At 42.9% G+C, this 18,850-nt stretch overlaps 1 protein-coding gene across 1 annotated transcript in view; it reads right to left on the bottom strand.

Annotated features, from left to right (window-relative positions):
* NPC1L1 (NPC1 like intracellular cholesterol transporter 1) overlaps positions 1-16,627 on the bottom strand; it is a 43,526-nt gene extending 26,899 nt beyond the window's left edge. Inside the window, exons 1-7 of the mRNA XM_036749038.1 lie at positions 16,514-16,627; positions 14,115-15,631; positions 10,465-10,565; positions 9,202-9,374; positions 8,932-9,060; positions 8,506-8,688; positions 7,435-7,549 (exon numbers count right to left, since the gene is read on the bottom strand). Of these exons, the coding sequence (XP_036604933.1) occupies positions 7,435-7,549; positions 8,506-8,688; positions 8,932-9,060; positions 9,202-9,374; positions 10,465-10,565; positions 14,115-15,631; positions 16,514-16,567 (2,272 nt within the window). The 5' untranslated portion in view covers positions 16,568-16,627. The remainder of the gene's footprint in view (positions 1-7,434; positions 7,550-8,505; positions 8,689-8,931; positions 9,061-9,201; positions 9,375-10,464; positions 10,566-14,114; positions 15,632-16,513) is intronic.
* Between the last annotated feature and the right edge of the window lie 2,223 nt (positions 16,628-18,850).

The following is an 18,850-nucleotide window of genomic DNA, read 5'->3' on the forward strand; positions in this document are numbered from 1 at the left end:
CCTGAGTTCAAATGTGGCCTCAGACACTTACTAGCTGTGTGACCCTGGGCAAATCACTTAACCCTATTTTCCTCAGTTTCCTCATATGTAAATGAGCTGAAGAAAGAATGGCAAACCACTCTAGTGTCTTTGCCAAGAAAACACCATAAAGAGTGGGACATAACTGAAAATGATTGAACAAGTCAAAATTATCAAAATAATATCATGTTCCAAGGCAAAATATGGATTTTCAATAAAATAGAGGACTTTCAAGCTTTCTCAGTGAAAAGACCAGAACTGAATAGAAAATTTGACTTTCAAACACAAGAATCAAGAGAAGCATGAAAAGGTAATCAAGAAACAGAAATTGCAAGGGACTTACTAAAGTTGAACTGTTTTGTTTACATTCCTACATGGAAAGATGATGTGTATGATTCATGAGACCTCAGTATTAGGGTAGTTGAAGGGAATATGCATATATGTATATATATATGTTCATGTATATATATAAGTGAATGTGTATGTATGTATATATCTATGTGTATATGTATGTATGTGTATGTATGTGTATATATGTATATGTGTTTTTATATATATGTGTATATATATATATGTGTGTATATATATGTAAAAGAGAGAGAGCAGACACAGGGTGAGTTGAAGATGAAGGGAAGATATCTAAAAGAAATAAAATAAAATTAAGGGATGAGAGAGCAACATACTGAGAGAGGGAGATAGGGAGAGATAGAATGGGGTGGATTGTCTCACATAAAGGTGGCAAGAGGAAGCAGTTCTGTGGGAGGAGGGGAGAGGGCAGGTGAGGGGGGAATGAGTGAACCTTGCTCTCATCAGATTTGGCCTGAGGGGGAATACCATACATACTCAGTTGGGTATCTTACCCCACAGGAAAGAAGAGGGAGGAAGATAAAAAAAAAAATAAAAAGCAGGGAGGGGGAAGATGGAGTGGAGGGCAGATGGGGGTGGAGGTAATCAAAACAAACACTTTGGAAAGGGGACAGGGTCAAGGGAGAAAATTCAATAAAGCGGGATGGGTTGGGAAGGAGCAAAATGTAGTTAGTCCTATCACAACATGAGTATTGTGGAAGGGTTATACATAATGATACATGTGTGGCCTAGGTTGAATTGCTCGACTTCTTAGGGAGGGTGGGTGGGAAGGGAAGAGGGGAGAGAATTTGGAACTCAAAGTTTTAAAATCAGATGTTCAAAAACAAAAAAAGTTTTTGCATGCAACTAAAAAATAAGATACACAGGCGATGGGGCATAGAAATTTATCTTGCCCTACAAGAAAGGAAGGGAAAAGGAGATGAGAGGGGAGGGGGGTGATAGAGGGGAGGGCTGACTGGGGAACAGGGCAACCAGAATATAAGCCATCTTGGAGTGGGGGGGAGGGTAGAAATGGGGAGAAAATTTGTAATTCAAACTGTTGTGAAAATCAATGCTGAAAACCAAATATATTAAATAAATAAATTTAAATTTAAAAAAATTATCAAAATAATCTGGTACTGGATAAGAAATAGACTGGCAGATCAGTGGAATAGATTAGGTACACATCTCATAGTAATAAATGGCCATAGTAATCTTTTAAGGTAAGAACTCAACATTTGACCAAAAATGCTGGGAAAACTGGAAAGTAGTTTGGCAGAAATAAGGCAAAGACCAACATCTTACACTGTATGCCAAGATAAAGTCAAAATGGATAAAATGAGTTAGACATAAAGGGTGGTATCATCAGTAAACTAGGGAAACATGTAAAAATAGACCTGTCAAATCTGTGGATAAAGGAAGAGTTTATTGCCAAACAAGAGATAGAGAAGATCACAGGAAATAAAATAGGTCATTTTGATTACATAAAATTTAAAAAGTTTTACACAAGCAAAACTAATGCAACCAAAATTAGAAGGAAAACAGGAAACTAGAGGAAAAATTATCAGTAAGTTTTTTCTGATAAAGACCTCATTTCTCAAATATATAGGGAATTGAGCCAAATTTACAAAAATAAGAGCCATTCCCTAGTTAATAAATAATCAACTAATATGAACAGTCTCTTTTCAGAAGAAGAAATCAAAGCTATCAAGAGTCACATAAAAAAGCTCTAAATCATTACTGATTAGAGAAATGTAAATTAAAACAACTCTGAGATACCACCTCACACCTGTCACATTGAATAACATGACAGAAAAGGAAAATTACAAATGCTGGAGGGGATATGGAAAAAATAGGCCACTAGTAGTGGCCTGGTACAGCCATTCTGGGGAACAATTTGCAACTATGCCTAAAGAGCTACAAAACTGTGCATACCCTTTGACCCAGAAATACCACCACTAGATCTGTATCCCAAAGAGATCATTAAAAAGGGGAAAGGATCTATATGTACAAAAATATTTACAGCAGCTCTTTTTATGGTGGCAAAGAATTGGAAATGGGGGATGCCCTTCAATTGGGGAATGGCTGAACAAATTGTGGTATATGATTGTGATGGAATACTATTGTGCTATAAGAAATGTTCAGCACCTGTATGTACAAAAATATTTATAGCGCCTCTTTTTGTGGTAGCAAAGAATTGGAAATCAAGGGGATGCCCATCAATTGGGGAATGACTGAACAAGTTGTGGTATATGAATGTAATGGAATACTATTGTGCTATAAGAAATGGGGAAGATATGGACTTCATAATAACCTGGAAAAACCTACATGATATAATGCTGAGTGAGCAGAGCAGAACCAAGAGAACATTATACACAACCACAGATATATTGATTCTGTGATGACTAACCTTGATAGACTTGGCTCTTCTCAGCAATACAAGGTTTAAAGACAACTCCAAAGGACTCATGATGGAGAGAGCTATCTACATCCAGAGAAAGAGCTATGGAGTCTGAATGCAGATTGAGGCAAACTATCTGCTTTCCTTTTTTTTTCTTTTGTTTTTGTTCTTGGTTTTTTTGGTTTTGTTTCTTCTTTCTCATGATTCATATCATTGGTCATAATTCTTCTTTACAACTTGACTATTACGTAAATAAGTTTAATGCAAAGTTACATGTAGAAGAAATATCAGATTCCATGCCATCTTGGGGAGGAGGGGGGTAAAGAAAATCTGGAACTCAAAATCATGCAGAATTGAGTGTTGTAAACTAAAAATAAAAAATCTTAATTTAATAAAAAAAAAAAAAAGAAATGTTCAGCAGGATGCTTTCAGAAAAGTCTGGAAAGACTTACATAAACTGATGCAAAGTGAAGTAAGCTGAACCAAGAGAATAGCAATATTGTGAGAATGATCAACTGTGAATGATTAGCCTTTCTCAGCCATACAATAATCTAAAACAATTCCAAAGGACTCATGAGGAAAAATGATATCCACCTCCAGAGAAAGAACTGATAGTCTGAATGTACATCAACGCATACTTTTTAAAAACTTTTTTTTTCTTGGAGTTTTTTTATCTGCATTTTCTTTCACAGCATGGCTAATATGGAAATATGTTTTACATGACTTCACATTCATTACCTATATCAAACTGTCTGCCTTCTCAAGTTGGGGGTGGTGGTGGAGGAAAGAATTTAGAACTCAAAATTTTAAAAAATGAATGTTAAGCATTTTTACGTGTAATTGGAAGAAATATTTTTTAAAAAAGCAATGACTAGGGGGATAGTTTCAGAAAAACCTGGAAAGACTCCATTGAGTCATTCCAAAGTCAGCAGAATCAGAACATTGTACATGGTAATAGCAATATTGTAAGGATAATCAACTTTGAAAGACTTAGCTACTCTGATCAAGACAATGATCCAAGACAATTTCGAAAGATCCATTATGAAAAATCCTATCCACCTCCAGAAGAGAACAGATGAACTCTGAATGCAGATTGAAGCATTCTCTGTTTGTACTGTTTTAATTTGTTTGGGGTTTTTTGGTAACATGGCTACTAATATGGAAATATGTTTTGCATCACCTCACATGTATAATCGACATAAATTTTTTTGCCTTCTCAATAAGGAAGGCGAGATGGGAGGAAAGGAGAGAATTTGGAACTCAAAAACTTTAAAAATGGGCTGGGAAGCACGGACTAGAGTGAGCTCCGTACCCGAGTCCCTCCAAAAACCTATAAAAATGGCTCTGAACCAATTCTAGAACGGCAGAACCCACAGAACAGCAGAGGGAAGCAGGGCTCCAGCCCAGGACAGCCCGGATGGTCTCTGGGTGAGCTCTATTCCACACGGAGCTGGGAGCTGGGAGCTGGGAGCTGGGAGCTGGGAGCTGGGAACGGAGTGGAGCAGAGCCCAGCCTGAGCGGCGTGGACGATCCAGACCGGAAGCCGGGCGGAGGGGGCCCTAGCGCCCTGAATACGTGAGCAGTTACCAGACCCATCGACCCACAAACCCCAAAGACTGCGGAGAAGGTTAGTGGGAAAAGCTGCGGGAGTGGAAGGAGTTCGCGGTTCGGCTTCCAGCCCCGGGGACAGCGGAGGTGGGGCAGCTACAGCTGTTGTTACTTCCGGCTCCAGGCCCACCTGGTGGGGGGAATTAAGTGGCGGATCACAGCAGGGGTGCACAGCCTGCCGAAGATCTGAGCCCAGTGTGGACTGGGGGTCCTTGGGGAAGGAGGAGTGCGGCTCTGACAGAGCTGGCACCTCCCCCCCAAACGTAGAACATAGAACTCTGTAATCTACAAGCAGTCATACCCCACTGAAAAGCTCAAGGGTCAAGTTAGTTGGTTGGGAATATGGCCAGGACGCGAAAACGCGCCCAGATTCAGTCTCAGACTTTGGATTCTTTCTTTGGTGACAAAGAAGACCAAAACATACAGCCTAAAGAAGACAGCAAAGTCATAGAGCCTACAACCAAAGCCTCCAAGAAAAACATGAACTGGCCCCAGACCATAGAAGAACTCAAAAAGGATTTGGAAAAGCAAGTTAGAGAAGTAGAGGAAAAATTGGGAAGAGAAATAAGAAGGATGCGAGAAAACCATGAAAAACAAGTCAATGACTTGCTAAAGGAGACCCAAAAAAATACTGAAAAATACACTGAAGAAAACAACACCTTACAAAATAGACTAACTCAAATGGCAAAAGAGCTCCAAAAAGCCAATGAGGAGAAGAATTCCTTGAAAGGCAGAATTAGCCAAATGGAAAAGGAGGTCCAAAAGACCACTGAAGAAAATACTACTTTAAAAATTAGATTGGAGCAAGTGGAAGCTAGTGACTTTATGAGAAATCAGGATATTATAAAACGGAACCAGAGGAATGAAAAAATGGAAGACAATGTGAAATATCTCCTTGGAAAAACCACTGACCTGGAAAATAGATCCAGGAGAGATAATTTTAAAATTATTGGACTACCTGAAAGCCATGATCAAAAAAAGAGCCTAGATACCATCTTTCAGGAAATTATCAAGGAGAACTGCCCTGATATTCTAGAGCCACAGGGCAAAATAGAAATTGAAAGAATCCATCGATCGCCTCCGCAAATAGATCCCAAAAAGAAATCTCCTAGGAATATTGTTGCCAAATTCCAGAGCTCCCAGATCAAGGAGAAAATACTGCAAGCAGCCAGAAAGAAACAATTTGAATATTGTGGAAACCCAATCAGAATAACCCAAGACCTGGCAGCTTCTACATTAAGAGATCGAAGGGCGTGGAATGCGATATTCCGGAGGTCAATGGAGCTAGGATTAAAACCTAGAATCACCTACCCAGCAAAACTGAGTATCATGTTCCAAGGCAAAATATGGACTTTCAATAAAATGGAGGACTTTCAAGCTTTCTCAGTGAAAAGACCAGAACTGAATAGAAAATTTGACTTTCAAACACAAGAATCAAGAGAAGCATGAAAAGGTAATCAAGAAACGGAAATGGCAAGGGACTTACTAAAGTTGAACTGTTTTGTTTACATTCCTACATGGAAAGATGATGAGTATGATTCATGAGACCTCAGTATTAGGGTAGTTGAAGGGAATATGCATATATATATATGCATATATATATGTTTATGTATATATATAAGTGAATGTGTATGTATGCATGTATCTATGTGTATATGTATGTATGTGTATGTATGTGTGTATATATATATATATATGTAAAAGAAAGAGAGCAGACACAGGGTGAGTTGAGGATGAAGGGAAGATAGCTAAAAGGAATAAAATGAAATTAAGGGATGAGAGAGCAACATAGTGAGAGAGGGAGATAGGGAGAGATAGAATGGGGTGGATTGTCTCACATAAAGGTGGCAAGAGGAAGCAGTTCTGTGGGAGGAGGGGAGAGGGCAGGTGAGGGGGGAATGAGTGAACCTTGCTCTCATCAGATTTGGCCTGAGGGGGAATACCATACATACTCAGTTGGGTATCTTACCCCACAGGAAAGAAGAGGGAGGAAGATAAAAAAAAAAAAATAAAAGGCAGGGGGATGATGGAGTGGAGGGCAGATGGGGGTGGAGGTAATCAAAACAAACACTTTGGAAAGGGGACAGGGTCAAGGAAGAAAATTCAATAAAGCGGGATGGGTTGGGAAGGAGCAAAATGTAGTTAGCCTTTCACAACATGAATATTGTGCAAGGGTTATACATAATAATACATGTGTGGCCTAGGTTGAATTGCTCAACTTCTTAGGGAGGGTGGGTGGGAAGGGAAGAGGGAAGGGAATTTGGAATTCAAAGTTTTAAAATCAGATGTTCAAAAACAAAAAAACTTTTTGTATGCAACTAAAAAATAAGATACACAGGCAATGGGGCGTAGAAATTTATCTTGCCCTACAAGAAAGGAAGGGAAAAGGGGATGAGAGGGGAGGGGGGTGATAGAGGGGAGGGCTGACTGGGGAACAGGACAACCAGAATATACGCCATCTTGGAGTGGGGGGGGAGGGCAGAAATGGGGAGAAAATTTGTAATTCAAACTGTTGTGAAAATCAATGCTGAAAACCAAATATGTTAAATAAATAAATTGCATTTAAAAAAAAAAAAACTTTAAAAATGACTGTTAAAAATTTGATTACATGTAATTGGGAAATATCTAACAAAATAAAAATAAATTAAAAAAGAAAATACAGAGTTTATGTCTCTGGACGCCAAATTCAGGACTCTTAACAGTTTACCCCACTGTCTTTCCCAAGAAAGTGAAACTATTCTATCTATTAGTCATTTCTTTTCTCTTCTTCTTGCAGATGCTGTTCTACAATTCCGGAATTCCCTAAACTTAACTTCATATTTGTTGGCAGGAATACCAGAGACACAGAAAGAGCTTTGGATAAAAAGGAGGAAGTGGAAGGAAAAGGAATAAGTATTTATAAAGTGCCTACTACTTGCCAGGCATCGTGCTAAGCTCTTTACAAATCAAGCCTTCAGGGATCATTTCATCCAATCCCTTCATTTGACAGATGGAGGAACAGGCTATGACATGGGAAAATGATTTTTCCAAAGCTTTACAGGTAGTGAGTGGAAGAGCCTCACCAAAGAAGAAACAGATGGCCTCAGAGAGACTGCAAAGGAGCATGCTGGGAGCTACGCTGCCCAGGGCTCGTCCAATATGTGCCTCCCGTTTTTCCCCTGGGAGACGGGGCAGCCTCTGAAAGGAAAAAAAAAAAAGACAAAATAATCTTTTTTATGCATAGATCTGGTCATGTCATACCTCTGTTCTAAAATCATCAGTGGCTCCCTCTTGAAGACCAAGTAAATTTGCTTGGCCCTTTATATTTCAGCCTTATCTCAGATTACTCTCCTCAATGCATTCTCTGCTCCAGCTAAACTGGATTATTGTCTGTCCTGTTAGGATACATACAGTGCTCCCTACCTTTGCGGTACCTCATACCTGACATACCCTCCCATTTCCTCTTTGCCTGTGGAATTCTTCTCTGTCCTTTAAAGCCTAATTCAAATACCACCTATGCCATGAAGCCATCCCTGACTTTTCCCCTCCTCTAATTGGTTGTGATTTTCCCCTCATACTTCATATAGCCAATCAAGTCTCTCAGCTCTACATATCACTTTATTTCACATCCTTCAGTGCACTTATATTATGGATGTACCTTTTTGTGTTTATGTCTTAAGCCGCTTTTATACCATAAGCCCCACGAGAGTAAAAGCTATACTTTATTTAAACTTTGTAACTCTCCACTACCAAACTCTATTGTACTACCATACACAGTATACTGCTCCTAGAAGGTGTTTAATAAACACTTGATGAATGAATGGTCTCCCTAAGGCCACCAGCCTCCCAACAACTAGAAATGTACTACCTATCTCTTCTCCCTGACACACATACAAAATAGATTAATGGGCTCCTTGCCTACATCACCAGCATCTTCAAACCATGGATCAGCTTTCACCATTGGCAGTCCAGCACTTTCAGAGCTCCCAAAGCATGGGCCAGCCCAAATTCTCCTTTAACAGAGTTTCAAATCTCCCTGAAGCCTTGGTTGCTTCTGAATAAGGGACAGCAAGGATAGAAAGGATACCCTCCAAAACACATCTCAGCTTTCCCAATCCCTGGCCTACACAAATCCTCCCTAATCCTTTTCATACCTGATACTCAAGAACAAAGATGAAGATGTTGTCAGCTCCAACAGCAAGCACAAGGAAGGGAACAACTTGGATGATCACCATAGAAGTGGGGACGGCCAAGTAGGAGAAGAAGCCCATTGAGGAGAGGACAGATCCTAGCACCACCAGGATTCCACCTAGGCCCAAAGTTACCTTGGAGTCCACCTGCAACAGAACCTAGTGCTTTAATCTCCACACAAAACAAAGGAGCGTGGGGAAGAGAACAAACAAGACCCAAGGGAAAACCCACTCCTGCCTGCCTCCCTCCCACTGCTTCCTTGTCTCCATTCCTGATGCCTAAGTTAATACAAGGTGAACTTGCATGCTCCCTCCTTCCAGAAAAGAAAAGGGAAATCCACCAGTCCCTAGACAACCCTTGAGCTCCCCACCTCCCTACAGGCTCCTCACCAACAAACGGGACCAGCTGGAGTATCTACCCAAGGCCAGAGAAATGTACAGGAAGACAATGACGTAGCTGCTTGCAAAGACAGGCACATCCTCGACTATGGTGCGACTTAACTCATCTTCCAGAGAACGCTGTGGGTGGACAAGTTTGGTGGAATTGAGGAAGGAAAAGAAAGGGTTGGGGGTTATGGGGAAGAAGAGGGGTGTCTCTGGTTAGGAGGACAGTTACACTCAGAAGGAGTGGGTAGAAGCCACCTGATTTGTGTCCTATACCTCTGCCATGAAGGCAACTTCAAAGGTGCCTGCTGTACGGTCCTGGAAGTCTCTCATCACCTTCAGAAAGTGGTTCTCCCAGAGCTGAACTTGCGCCAGGCGGGGATCCCCAGCAGGGTAATTGTTCAGAGAGAAAGTCAGGAGGAGAGCCTCAGCATCAGAATAATCCTGCCCTATGAAAAAGAATTGGAATCATGGGAGCCCTTGGCTTCTCTTTCCTCAGCTTCCACAAGCTTCCTTCCTCCACTGGGGAGCTTAGTCTGTCACAACCTCTGTCTCATCAATTGCTATCTCTCACTCCCCATCCCTCACCTCCAGCTTATGAAGCCTATCTCATCAAAGCCATCCCACCTCCTCCAATGGCTCTAGACCCCACACCTTACCCTACTGCAGCTAGAGGAGAAGGTTTTGTCTAGCATTCTCCAGGCCCAAACACAAAGAGAGGGCCATCTATGTGTATCAGAGAAGTAGCAGTGAGAGGTGGTACTCTGATGGTTTCAGGCCATAGCTTCTTCTCCCCCATCTCAATATGATAGATGACAAGGTCACAAAATTACAGAATACAGCTAGAAGGGGACTCAGTCACCATCTAGTCCAGGGGTGGTGAATCTGTGGCCTCCAGGCCACATGTGGCCCTCTGTGTCCTCAGGTGCAGCCATTTGAATCCAGACTTCACAGAACAAATCCACTTAATAAAAAAGACTTGTTCTGTAAAACTTAGACTCAGTCAAAAGGCTGCACCCAAGGACCTAGAAGACCACCCCTAATCTAGTCCAACCCATATCCAAAAAGAAGTCCCCACTCTGTCACATCCAACAAATTACCATCTAGCCTCTGCCTGAAGACCTTGGGTAAGAGGGAATCCATTATCTCTTAAGGCTGCCCATTCCCCTTTGGGAAACCTCTAGTTGATGGGTAATTTTTCCTGACATCAAGCCTCAATTTGCCTCTTTCTAACTTTCCCCCTTTGTTCCTGGCTCTGCCTTGTGGGGCCAAATAGAACGATACTAATCCAGTTCTCACATGAAGCCCTTCACATACCTGAAGATGACTGAGACATTCCCCGCCCCCCATAACCTTACCATTCAGTTCCTGTGGAGAAAACTAAGACCATTTCTTGGCTTTTACTAAGAAGTTTCCACACTCCTTACTTCAAGTTGCCTCTGACTGATCACCTTAAAATGCCCTGCCTATCTTAATTGTGTCTTATGTGCCTCACTCATTTCCCCTTCTCTGGTCAGTGAGATAGCTTGTCTCTTTTACCTGTGTAACCTCCCACAGCAAGGAAAGGAAAGACAGGAGCCCCATAATCAGCTATGCAGCTCAGAGCCAAGGACGTGCCATCCATGAATGAGAGGGGGGAACTGAAAAGAGGGAAAATGGAAAGAGAATTTAGGGACTGGCAACCAACCTCTGACACTGCCACCTAACTTCCTAACCCCTTCCTTCCACTCTACTGCAATTACACAGGTTCCCACCTGCCATTACATCTTTCAGCCCAGGCCACCCCTATTCACACCTTTCCAGCTACCACTGTCACACCATCTCACAGAATCTGAGAATTTTTGAAGTAGAGAGGGCTCTCCAAGATTATTGAGTCTAACCCTCTCATTTTTGCATAGACTACTTACTCCTCCACACGTGGAATGAACCCCCTCCTCCCTTCTATCTTTTAAAATCCTTAGTTTGCTTCAAAGCTCAGGTTGAACTCTACCTTCTATATAAGGATTTTCTCAATCTTCCCCAGCTGTTAGTACCCTTTCCTGTCCCTCCCCCATTACCTTATCTTTATGTGTTTATTTTGCATATATTGTGTATACATTTTACAATATGTCCATGTTGTTTTCCCCCAGTTGAATGGAAACTGTCGTAGGGCAGAGTCTTTATTTTTGTCCTGGTGTCTATCACAGCGCCTGGCTCATAAGAAGACTTAAATGCTTGTTGATAGACTCACTGAGTTTGCAAATGAGCTAGCTGAAGCCCAGAGTTTCAATAAGTTGCCCAAGATCACATGGCTCATAGTGGCAGAGGCAAGGCTAGGATCAGGGTGATTTTAATTCCAAGGCATCTCCTTCTACCTCATCTCTCCTCTTCAGCAGGAAGGAGGCACTCCTTGGAGGACTTGGGCCAGGGCAACCAAAGGAGGAGCACATGCTCAAAGAATGCCTTCTCATTCCTGTCCTCCTTCAGCTATTAATCCTAATAATTTTTCCACTCTCATTTTGAAGCTCCAAAATATGTGTGAAGATGGAAGAGAAAAGAGAGAAAAAGTAAAAAAGCTTTTGTATAGCAGCTACTTTGTGCCAAGTATTGTGTGACAACACTTTACAAATATCTCTCTTTAGAGTATCTCATCTGATCCTTACAACCAACCTGTGATGTAAGTGCTTTTATTATCCCCATTTGACACCTGAGGAAACTGAGGGGAAGCAACTTGCCCAGGGTCACATGGCTAGTAAGCATCTGAAGTTGAATTTGAGATTTTCCTGACTCCACATCGAACACTTTACTGACTTGCAGGGGTTGAGAGATAAGTTCTGTAGGACACTTAGGAATAGAAGCCAACATGTTCTAAAAAATCAGAGTCTAAAAAAATAAAAATAAATAAAAATAAAAATAAATAAATAAATAAAAATCAGAGTCTAAATGTGATCAAGGTCCCAGGAGAAGCATGGCTGTTTTCTGGGCCTCCTTAAAGAAAGGGGGCTATCTTCTTAGGGGTCCTTATATGCCCCAGTGTTCCCCAAGCTAATTTATCCTGAAGGGGTTAAGTTAGCGAAAAGTGGTGTAGGAGAAACCAAATAGATAAATGAGGTGTGGAATCAGGCCCATCTTGGGCCAGGGGGCAGAGTTGCCAAGCCTAGAGATTTGGGCTGTAATTTCCCAAAATTCCCCTCATCATCTTTCAGTGATCAAGAGATATAAGACATCAGAGTAGCACACAGCCAAGTCTAAAGGGTGGGTGTGAGCCAGAAGGGCCCAATGAGGTAATAAGAACAAAGCTCTGAGGTAGAAGTTTTCTGGCTTCTGCCCCTCTGTAGGCTTTAGCGCCATCTTTATGGGGCCATACCATATAGACTCCCAGAGGCCTGGGAGGTATTTTTCCAGGGCTCAGGTTTCCATCTGCTAGACCCAGCCTCTGCGAAGATGGCTAACAAGAGAGGGGAGGTAATGGGAAGTCTTGACAGTATCAAAGATAGGCTGCCCTGATAGACTAGGAGACAACTTACCTAGATGCCACGTTTTCCCATTTGCACTGTTCCTGAAGCACTATAGGCAAGAAAGCAGCATGAGCCTGAATCAGGGCAGGGAAATTGGAGTAGGGAGGCCCTGCCCAGCAGAGAGCAAAGGAAGGCCTTATCTTTGGCATCCGGAGGCTCCCAAGATCAGAGCCTCCAGTTGTGTTGGCAGCCAGGTCGGAGTGTGAACTTTTCCAGTCGTGAACTTTGAAAGATTTCTTTGCCAGAGTGTGAAAAAAGAGGAATATTAGAATTTTTTCCAAAAAATAATTTTGCTTTTCAATTCCATATGTCCCTTTTGGCATTTCTGAATAATAAAGAAGGGATGAAAGAAGATTCCAGGGAAAAAGTAGAGTGAGTAGATGATTAAAAGTGTGGCCTGAGGTAAAAAGCACTGAAGAAGACAATTAGAAAAGCAGTTTGGCATAGTGCCTGGCCCATAGTAGGTGCTTAACACATGTTTGTTGATTGATTGACAGCTGGCCTCAGAATCAGGCCTAGGCAAGTCACTTCTCTAATCCTAGGAAATATGCTAAGATTATAACTACTGATATGCATTAGTAGGGAGGGGTTTTCCATACACCATTGAAATTACAGATCTGGACACACACAAACAAAAAAGACCACTGATTGTCTTCCTTGATTTTGGGGTGACCTTGGACAAGAAGTTGCTTCCCCTCTCTGGACTTCAGCTTCCTCATCTGTAAAATGAAAGGGTGGGACTAGATGACCTCTAAGGCCCCTTCCAGTTCAGATATTTTATGAGGTTGCTGTTTTCAAAGGCCAGCCCTCTTGGTGGTACCTTGACAATACCACCTGCTACCTGGCTGTCTTCTGCTCCTCAACACTGTTGCTGGGACCAGAGATCATGCCCTGGACGACTTTACCCTCCAGTAAAGCTCTGGCACTCCCACCCTAGGGCCCTCGTTGTCCTGATTGGTGGGTACCTCCCATGGCCCACTCTATCTAGCTGATCCCAGGCATGATTCACATTATATCCCATCCTACCCTGATGCTGCTCCCCCTGCCAGCTCTGGAATCAAAATCAAAACGTGCTCTGAGAAAAGGTGTGTCAATCAATCCATTCCCATATTGCTCCACTCACCATCTCTGTGACTTTATGAACTAAAACATCCGTCCCTGACCATCACCCTCTTAGACATGGTATCTCCCCACGTTACACTGGAAGCTCCTGGAGGGCAGAGACGATCTCATTTTTGTATTTGTATCCCCAGAACTTTGTATAGCGCTTGTTACAAAGTAAGCATTTAATAAATGCTTTTCTACTCATTGAAAAAGTGCTGGACTTGAAGTCAGGAAGCCTTGGGTTCAAATCCTGCTTGTGATACTATCTGACATGACCATGGGCAAATCACTTAATGTCTCGGATCCCTCTCAATTTCCTCATTTATAAAAAAGGAAGAGTGATTTGTAGGACCTGCCTCACAAAGTTGTTGTAAGTCTTAGTCTGTCAAATGCTTTGCAATCTCTAAAGCCCAATAGAATAACCCACTGTTGTCGTTTATTGCCACATGTGCTAGTAATTCTGAGAAAGATGCCTTCTGTTGGACCGAAGTGGGTGGCAGTGAGCAAATCGGTAGGGCTTTCCGAGTCCTAGTTCTCCTTGTCGGCCCTCCCCACCTCCCCTCCGCCCCCAACCCCAGAGGATCTCACTTGACACAGTAGAGAAAGTGGTCTCTCCAGTTCACCTCCGCCGTGCGCCCTGTCAGGGTTTGGTTGGCAGTGAGTAGAAGGTTGGCACGACTGCTTTGGAAGTACTGCAGGAAGCTGTTGATGCAGCAGTCCCCCAGGCTGGGATTTTGGGGGTTGAGAGGCGCATAGCAGATGTCCTTCAGGGAGACGTTACGTTGCTCTTCCTCTGACCAGACCTCTATGTGCCTCAGCTCTTCTTGTAGCTCTAGCAGCTGAAGGAGCAAGCTCTCGTTCAAAATGCCACTGAAGTTCTTGGGTCCCAGAAGCAGGGAATCATAGGTGTAACGAGGCTGGCCGGGAGCTGTCAGGATCACTTGGTTGGTGCGTAAGAAAGGCCCAAAATAGAGGTCATGGAATTCCTTCTCCCTCCTGGCCTGGCTATTGGGATTTGACCACAGCTCTACTGGATCTGTGGTCATCTCCAGGAAGACCATACCACATGACAGTCCCACTACCAATGCTATAGAGAGACACAAAACCGCCTTTGGCCATGAGGCCACCCACGTGCCCCAACGCTGGAACAGGTTGCCAAGGATGATGTGAGCAAAGCGGCTGACCCGGTGAGAGCAGCCTGTGTCCTTCTTGGGCGTTCGGTCCTTTTTTTTGAGGCAGAGACGAACCACAAGGAACGTGAAGAATGAGATGAAGAGAGCAGAGAGGAGGATCGCCAGGACCTGCCCACCATGCATCCTCCCTATTCGAAAGGTTGAATCCAGCATGGGAGGGTGGGCAATAACAGGACAGGATGCGGCACAGTCCTGGCAAGAGCACGCCTCAGAATCATTACCCCGAGTCTCATTGCAGCCCCACATTTCTGCATCCAGGGCCTCCATCCCATCCCCTGGGACTTGGCCAGGCTGCAAGAGATGAAAGCCAAGTTCCACAGGAGCAAACCCATTGCCTGTGTTACCCTGGTAATCGAGCCAACGCTGGGCATTACAGAGATCAGATCCATAGACTCCACACATGGTACCTATAGCCAAGCTGCCGGACGCAGGGATTTGCACTTTGCTGCAGGAATTGTAGGCCCGCTCTGCAAAACTGTATGTGTAGAAAGCATCATAGGCCAGCACCTTGGAGAGGTTAGTCCCTGCAATGGCAGAGATGCGGGTCACATTGATGAAAACAGTCTGGTTGGGGCTACAGGTGTTCTGGCAGTACAAGCTGGCAAAGTTCTCAGAACAGGCTGGGCAGCGGTTGAGAAGGACCTTGGTCACTGCCAGGCTACTCTGCAGAGCCAATAGCTGTTTGACCGAACAGCAGGCATAAGTAGAGTCAGGGCCTTGGTACAGCCGAGGGCAGATCTCATTCAAGAGCTGCAAATGGTCCCCACTGAGTTTGCGGGCTGGAGTATTAGATAAACAAGACACGTTGGACAGCGGGATGAGGCTGCTGGACAATTCAGGGTTTTCCCCACAGTCGTCATAGAAGGCACACATGTAGGCTCCCCGCTCAGGAGTGTAGCTCTCTGCATGGACCTGAGGAAGAGACCCACTAGAAGTATCCTCCTAGACCCACATCCCTGGGCAATCTGAGGCTACAACCTAGTCCTCATTACAAGGACAGGCACAAACAACCTAATCTTGTTCCCAAGTCTAGAGCTCTGGACTCCCTTACTTTTGCCCCCTTCAGGGCAGTTCTGTCTCTTTGTTTTATGGCAGGCTTCATCCCCCCCATCTCAGGAAAGCAGCTCTAGGTCTTAAGTCTTAGACCAGGTGAGTACAGATGACACAGACAGTGTCAATGCCAAGGATCGACACATTCCCCTGCTGCCTCCTCCTCCCTCTCCCAATTTTCTGGACATTTTTCCCAGTCTTACTGGTTCTGTTTGAGCCTGTGAGTTTCACCAAAATTATGGAAAGACAAGAGAATGGGAACTGTCTTGAAAACCTTAGAGCCAACAGACTCTCCTCCCAATGGAAGAGAATTTCCATTTCTGACAGGAATTGTCTACCTAACAGGCTGTGATATCCTCCAGAATGCTGGGCTGAGAACTTCCAGCTCCCTTGGATTTGGCTGAACAAAGGGGCAAGCCTAGCACAGGGGAAAGAGTACTGGGTCAAGTCAAAGAACCTGGGTCCAAATGCTGACTCTTCCATTTACTCCTTGTGTAAGCCACATAACTTCTCTCAACCTCAGTTTCCTCATTTGCAAAATGAGAAAGTTGGGCTTTTATTAACCTCAACCACTTCTAGCTCTGATTCTATGATCCAAAGTCCCAAGCCAAAAACCAGGCAGTCCCAATACCCCTTTGATTACACATTTCAGCCCTATGCCTTTTATTCCCCTTTCCCTGCCTTTAAGGAGTTCTAGTGCATTCTTGAGTAACATGGAGGGAGACATAGAAGCCAGGAACTTACCAAATGCAGGAGGACCACCAAGAGCAGCAGCCCCCTCAGCCCAGGCTCTGCCATCTCAGTGCCAAGTAAGGGACCAAGTAAAGAGAGCAGAGGGGCAGCTCAGGGAAGCTGACATACCAGTCCTTGATTAGGAAAGGAATAAATTAATGGTATAATTCCTACTGGTATTAAATCTGGCCTGACTTGGTCAACAACCAATGGGATGGCACCAAGTTAATAATCTACTGTATCCAGGTTTCTCGATCCAGGTATCAGGAGTCCTCCCCTTCCCTGATAAAGAATCTAATATTCAGAAGAAACCTTTGTATAGGAAGGAACTGGGGAATTGGCACACCTAGGGTACATTTCTGGTTTTTCTAGCTTTCCTGCCCTCTATCCTTTTCCTGCCCTCTTTTCTCTCCTCTGTCTCTACCTCTGTGCCCCCCTCTCTTTGCCTCCTTCCGTGATGGCTCAGTCTGATTGCCCAACTCTGGGAATCAAGGCAAGGTCTCATTCTGGGCTCTGAACACGCCCAGTGTACTGTCATCCTTAGTAACTGGTTATTGACAATAATAAGAGTCCTGTTGACATTGGGAGAGGGCTGGAGGTGAATGGCTCAAGACATCCGCTCCCCCCCTTCCTAAAGAGATGGGGAAAGGAAGAATGGTTTAATTTGATTCAATAAGCATTAATTAAGTATCTACTACATGCTAAACATTGGGAATACAGATAACAATAAAAACAGTACCTGTCCTCCAGGAGCTTATATTTTACACAGATAAATAAATATACAATATATGCAAAATAAATGTAAAGTGGGCACCAGGGAAGGAAAGATTAACATCTGGGAGCATCAGGAAAGCCTTCATAAATGAAGTGACGCTAAAACTGAGCCTTGACCAGAGCCAGAGAGTCTGATAGATAGGAGATGATGAGGGACAGCATTCCAGATACAAAGGGCAATCTTCACAAAGGCATATGGGGGAGGGAAAGGGAAAAAAAGGAAAAGAGAAAAAAAAGAAATTTACATGATAACTATTATATATTTAAGAGGAATAGCAAGTTGTACGTAATAGATTTGCAGTTTCATGTGCAATTATCTTTTTTTATTATACTATGTTATAGAAATGTTTGTTTCATTCCATAAAGTAAAAAGAAAATAAGTAGAAAAAAGAAAAAAAGGCATAGAGGTCAGAAATTTACAGGGAACAGCAAATCATCGATTTTGGCTCAAAAATAGAGTGGAGAGAGGGTAGAGGGGGTTGGTGTGTGTGTGTGAAGGGGTAGTATCAGGAAATTGATCTGAAAAAAGACAAGCTGGAACCAGACTCTGAGGGACTTTAAATATTCACAGGTGCAACCTTCTGAACTACAGATAAGAGAACTTGGAATCAGTAAGTAGTTCTTAAATTCCCTTTTCTCTGTCTCTCCTTTCTCTTTCCCATACAATTCCTACTTGGGCTAAGAAGAGAAAGGAGGAAATATAAAGATTGGCTGGGGAGCCCCCTAAGTGGTTTGCCTCTCCCTTAACTAGCAGCAGGTATATCCCTGCCCTCTGCTCCTCATGCTTGATAGGGATCTCTTTGGCTTTCTTTGCCTTTCCCTATCAATCAGAATGGGGCCTTGGCCTTGACTCTCCTTAGAAACCAGATAATGGTGATTTGTAGGTGTTGGAGAATATTTTCCACCTAGTTCTTTCAAGACTTTCTGTATCATTCTTAGATCAGAATTTCCTAGGAGGCAAGAATGTTGACTGCTTAATCTTATACCTCCAAAGAGACCAAAGAAAGAAGAAAAAGACCAATACAAACAAAAAAAAATTCATAGCAGCTCAATGTCAAAGAACTGGAAACTAAGGGGGTGACTATTAATCCAGGAATAGCTGAACAAATTATGGTGTATGAATATAATGGGATACTATTGTGATGAAAGAAATGACAAAAAGGACGGTTTCAGACAAATCTGGAAAGGCTTGTATGAACTGGAACCAGGAGAATAATTTATACAATAACAACATTGTGAAGACAAATAAGTGAAAGAATTAAGAATTCTGATAAATATAATGACTAACCACGATTCCAGAGGAATGATGAGGTAGCATGCTATCCAACTCTTGACAGAAGTGATGGACTCACATTATAGAAGGAGACATACATTTTAGGACACAGCCAGTATGGGAATTTAGTATGTTTAACTATGTATATGTGTTTTCTTTTAATGGGGGGGGGGGGTAAGTGGGAGGGAGAAAAAATTAATACTAGTTAACTGAAAAAATAAAATGTTACATAAAAATAAAGTGTGCACATTTTTAAAAAATCTATTAATGATCTAACATACCACCACACCCTAAATAGGTGT

Source organism: Trichosurus vulpecula, chromosome 3 (genome assembly GCF_011100635.1).
Source record: "Trichosurus vulpecula isolate mTriVul1 chromosome 3, mTriVul1.pri, whole genome shotgun sequence".
In the NCBI taxonomy this organism is placed as follows: Eukaryota; Metazoa; Chordata; class Mammalia; order Diprotodontia; family Phalangeridae; genus Trichosurus; species Trichosurus vulpecula.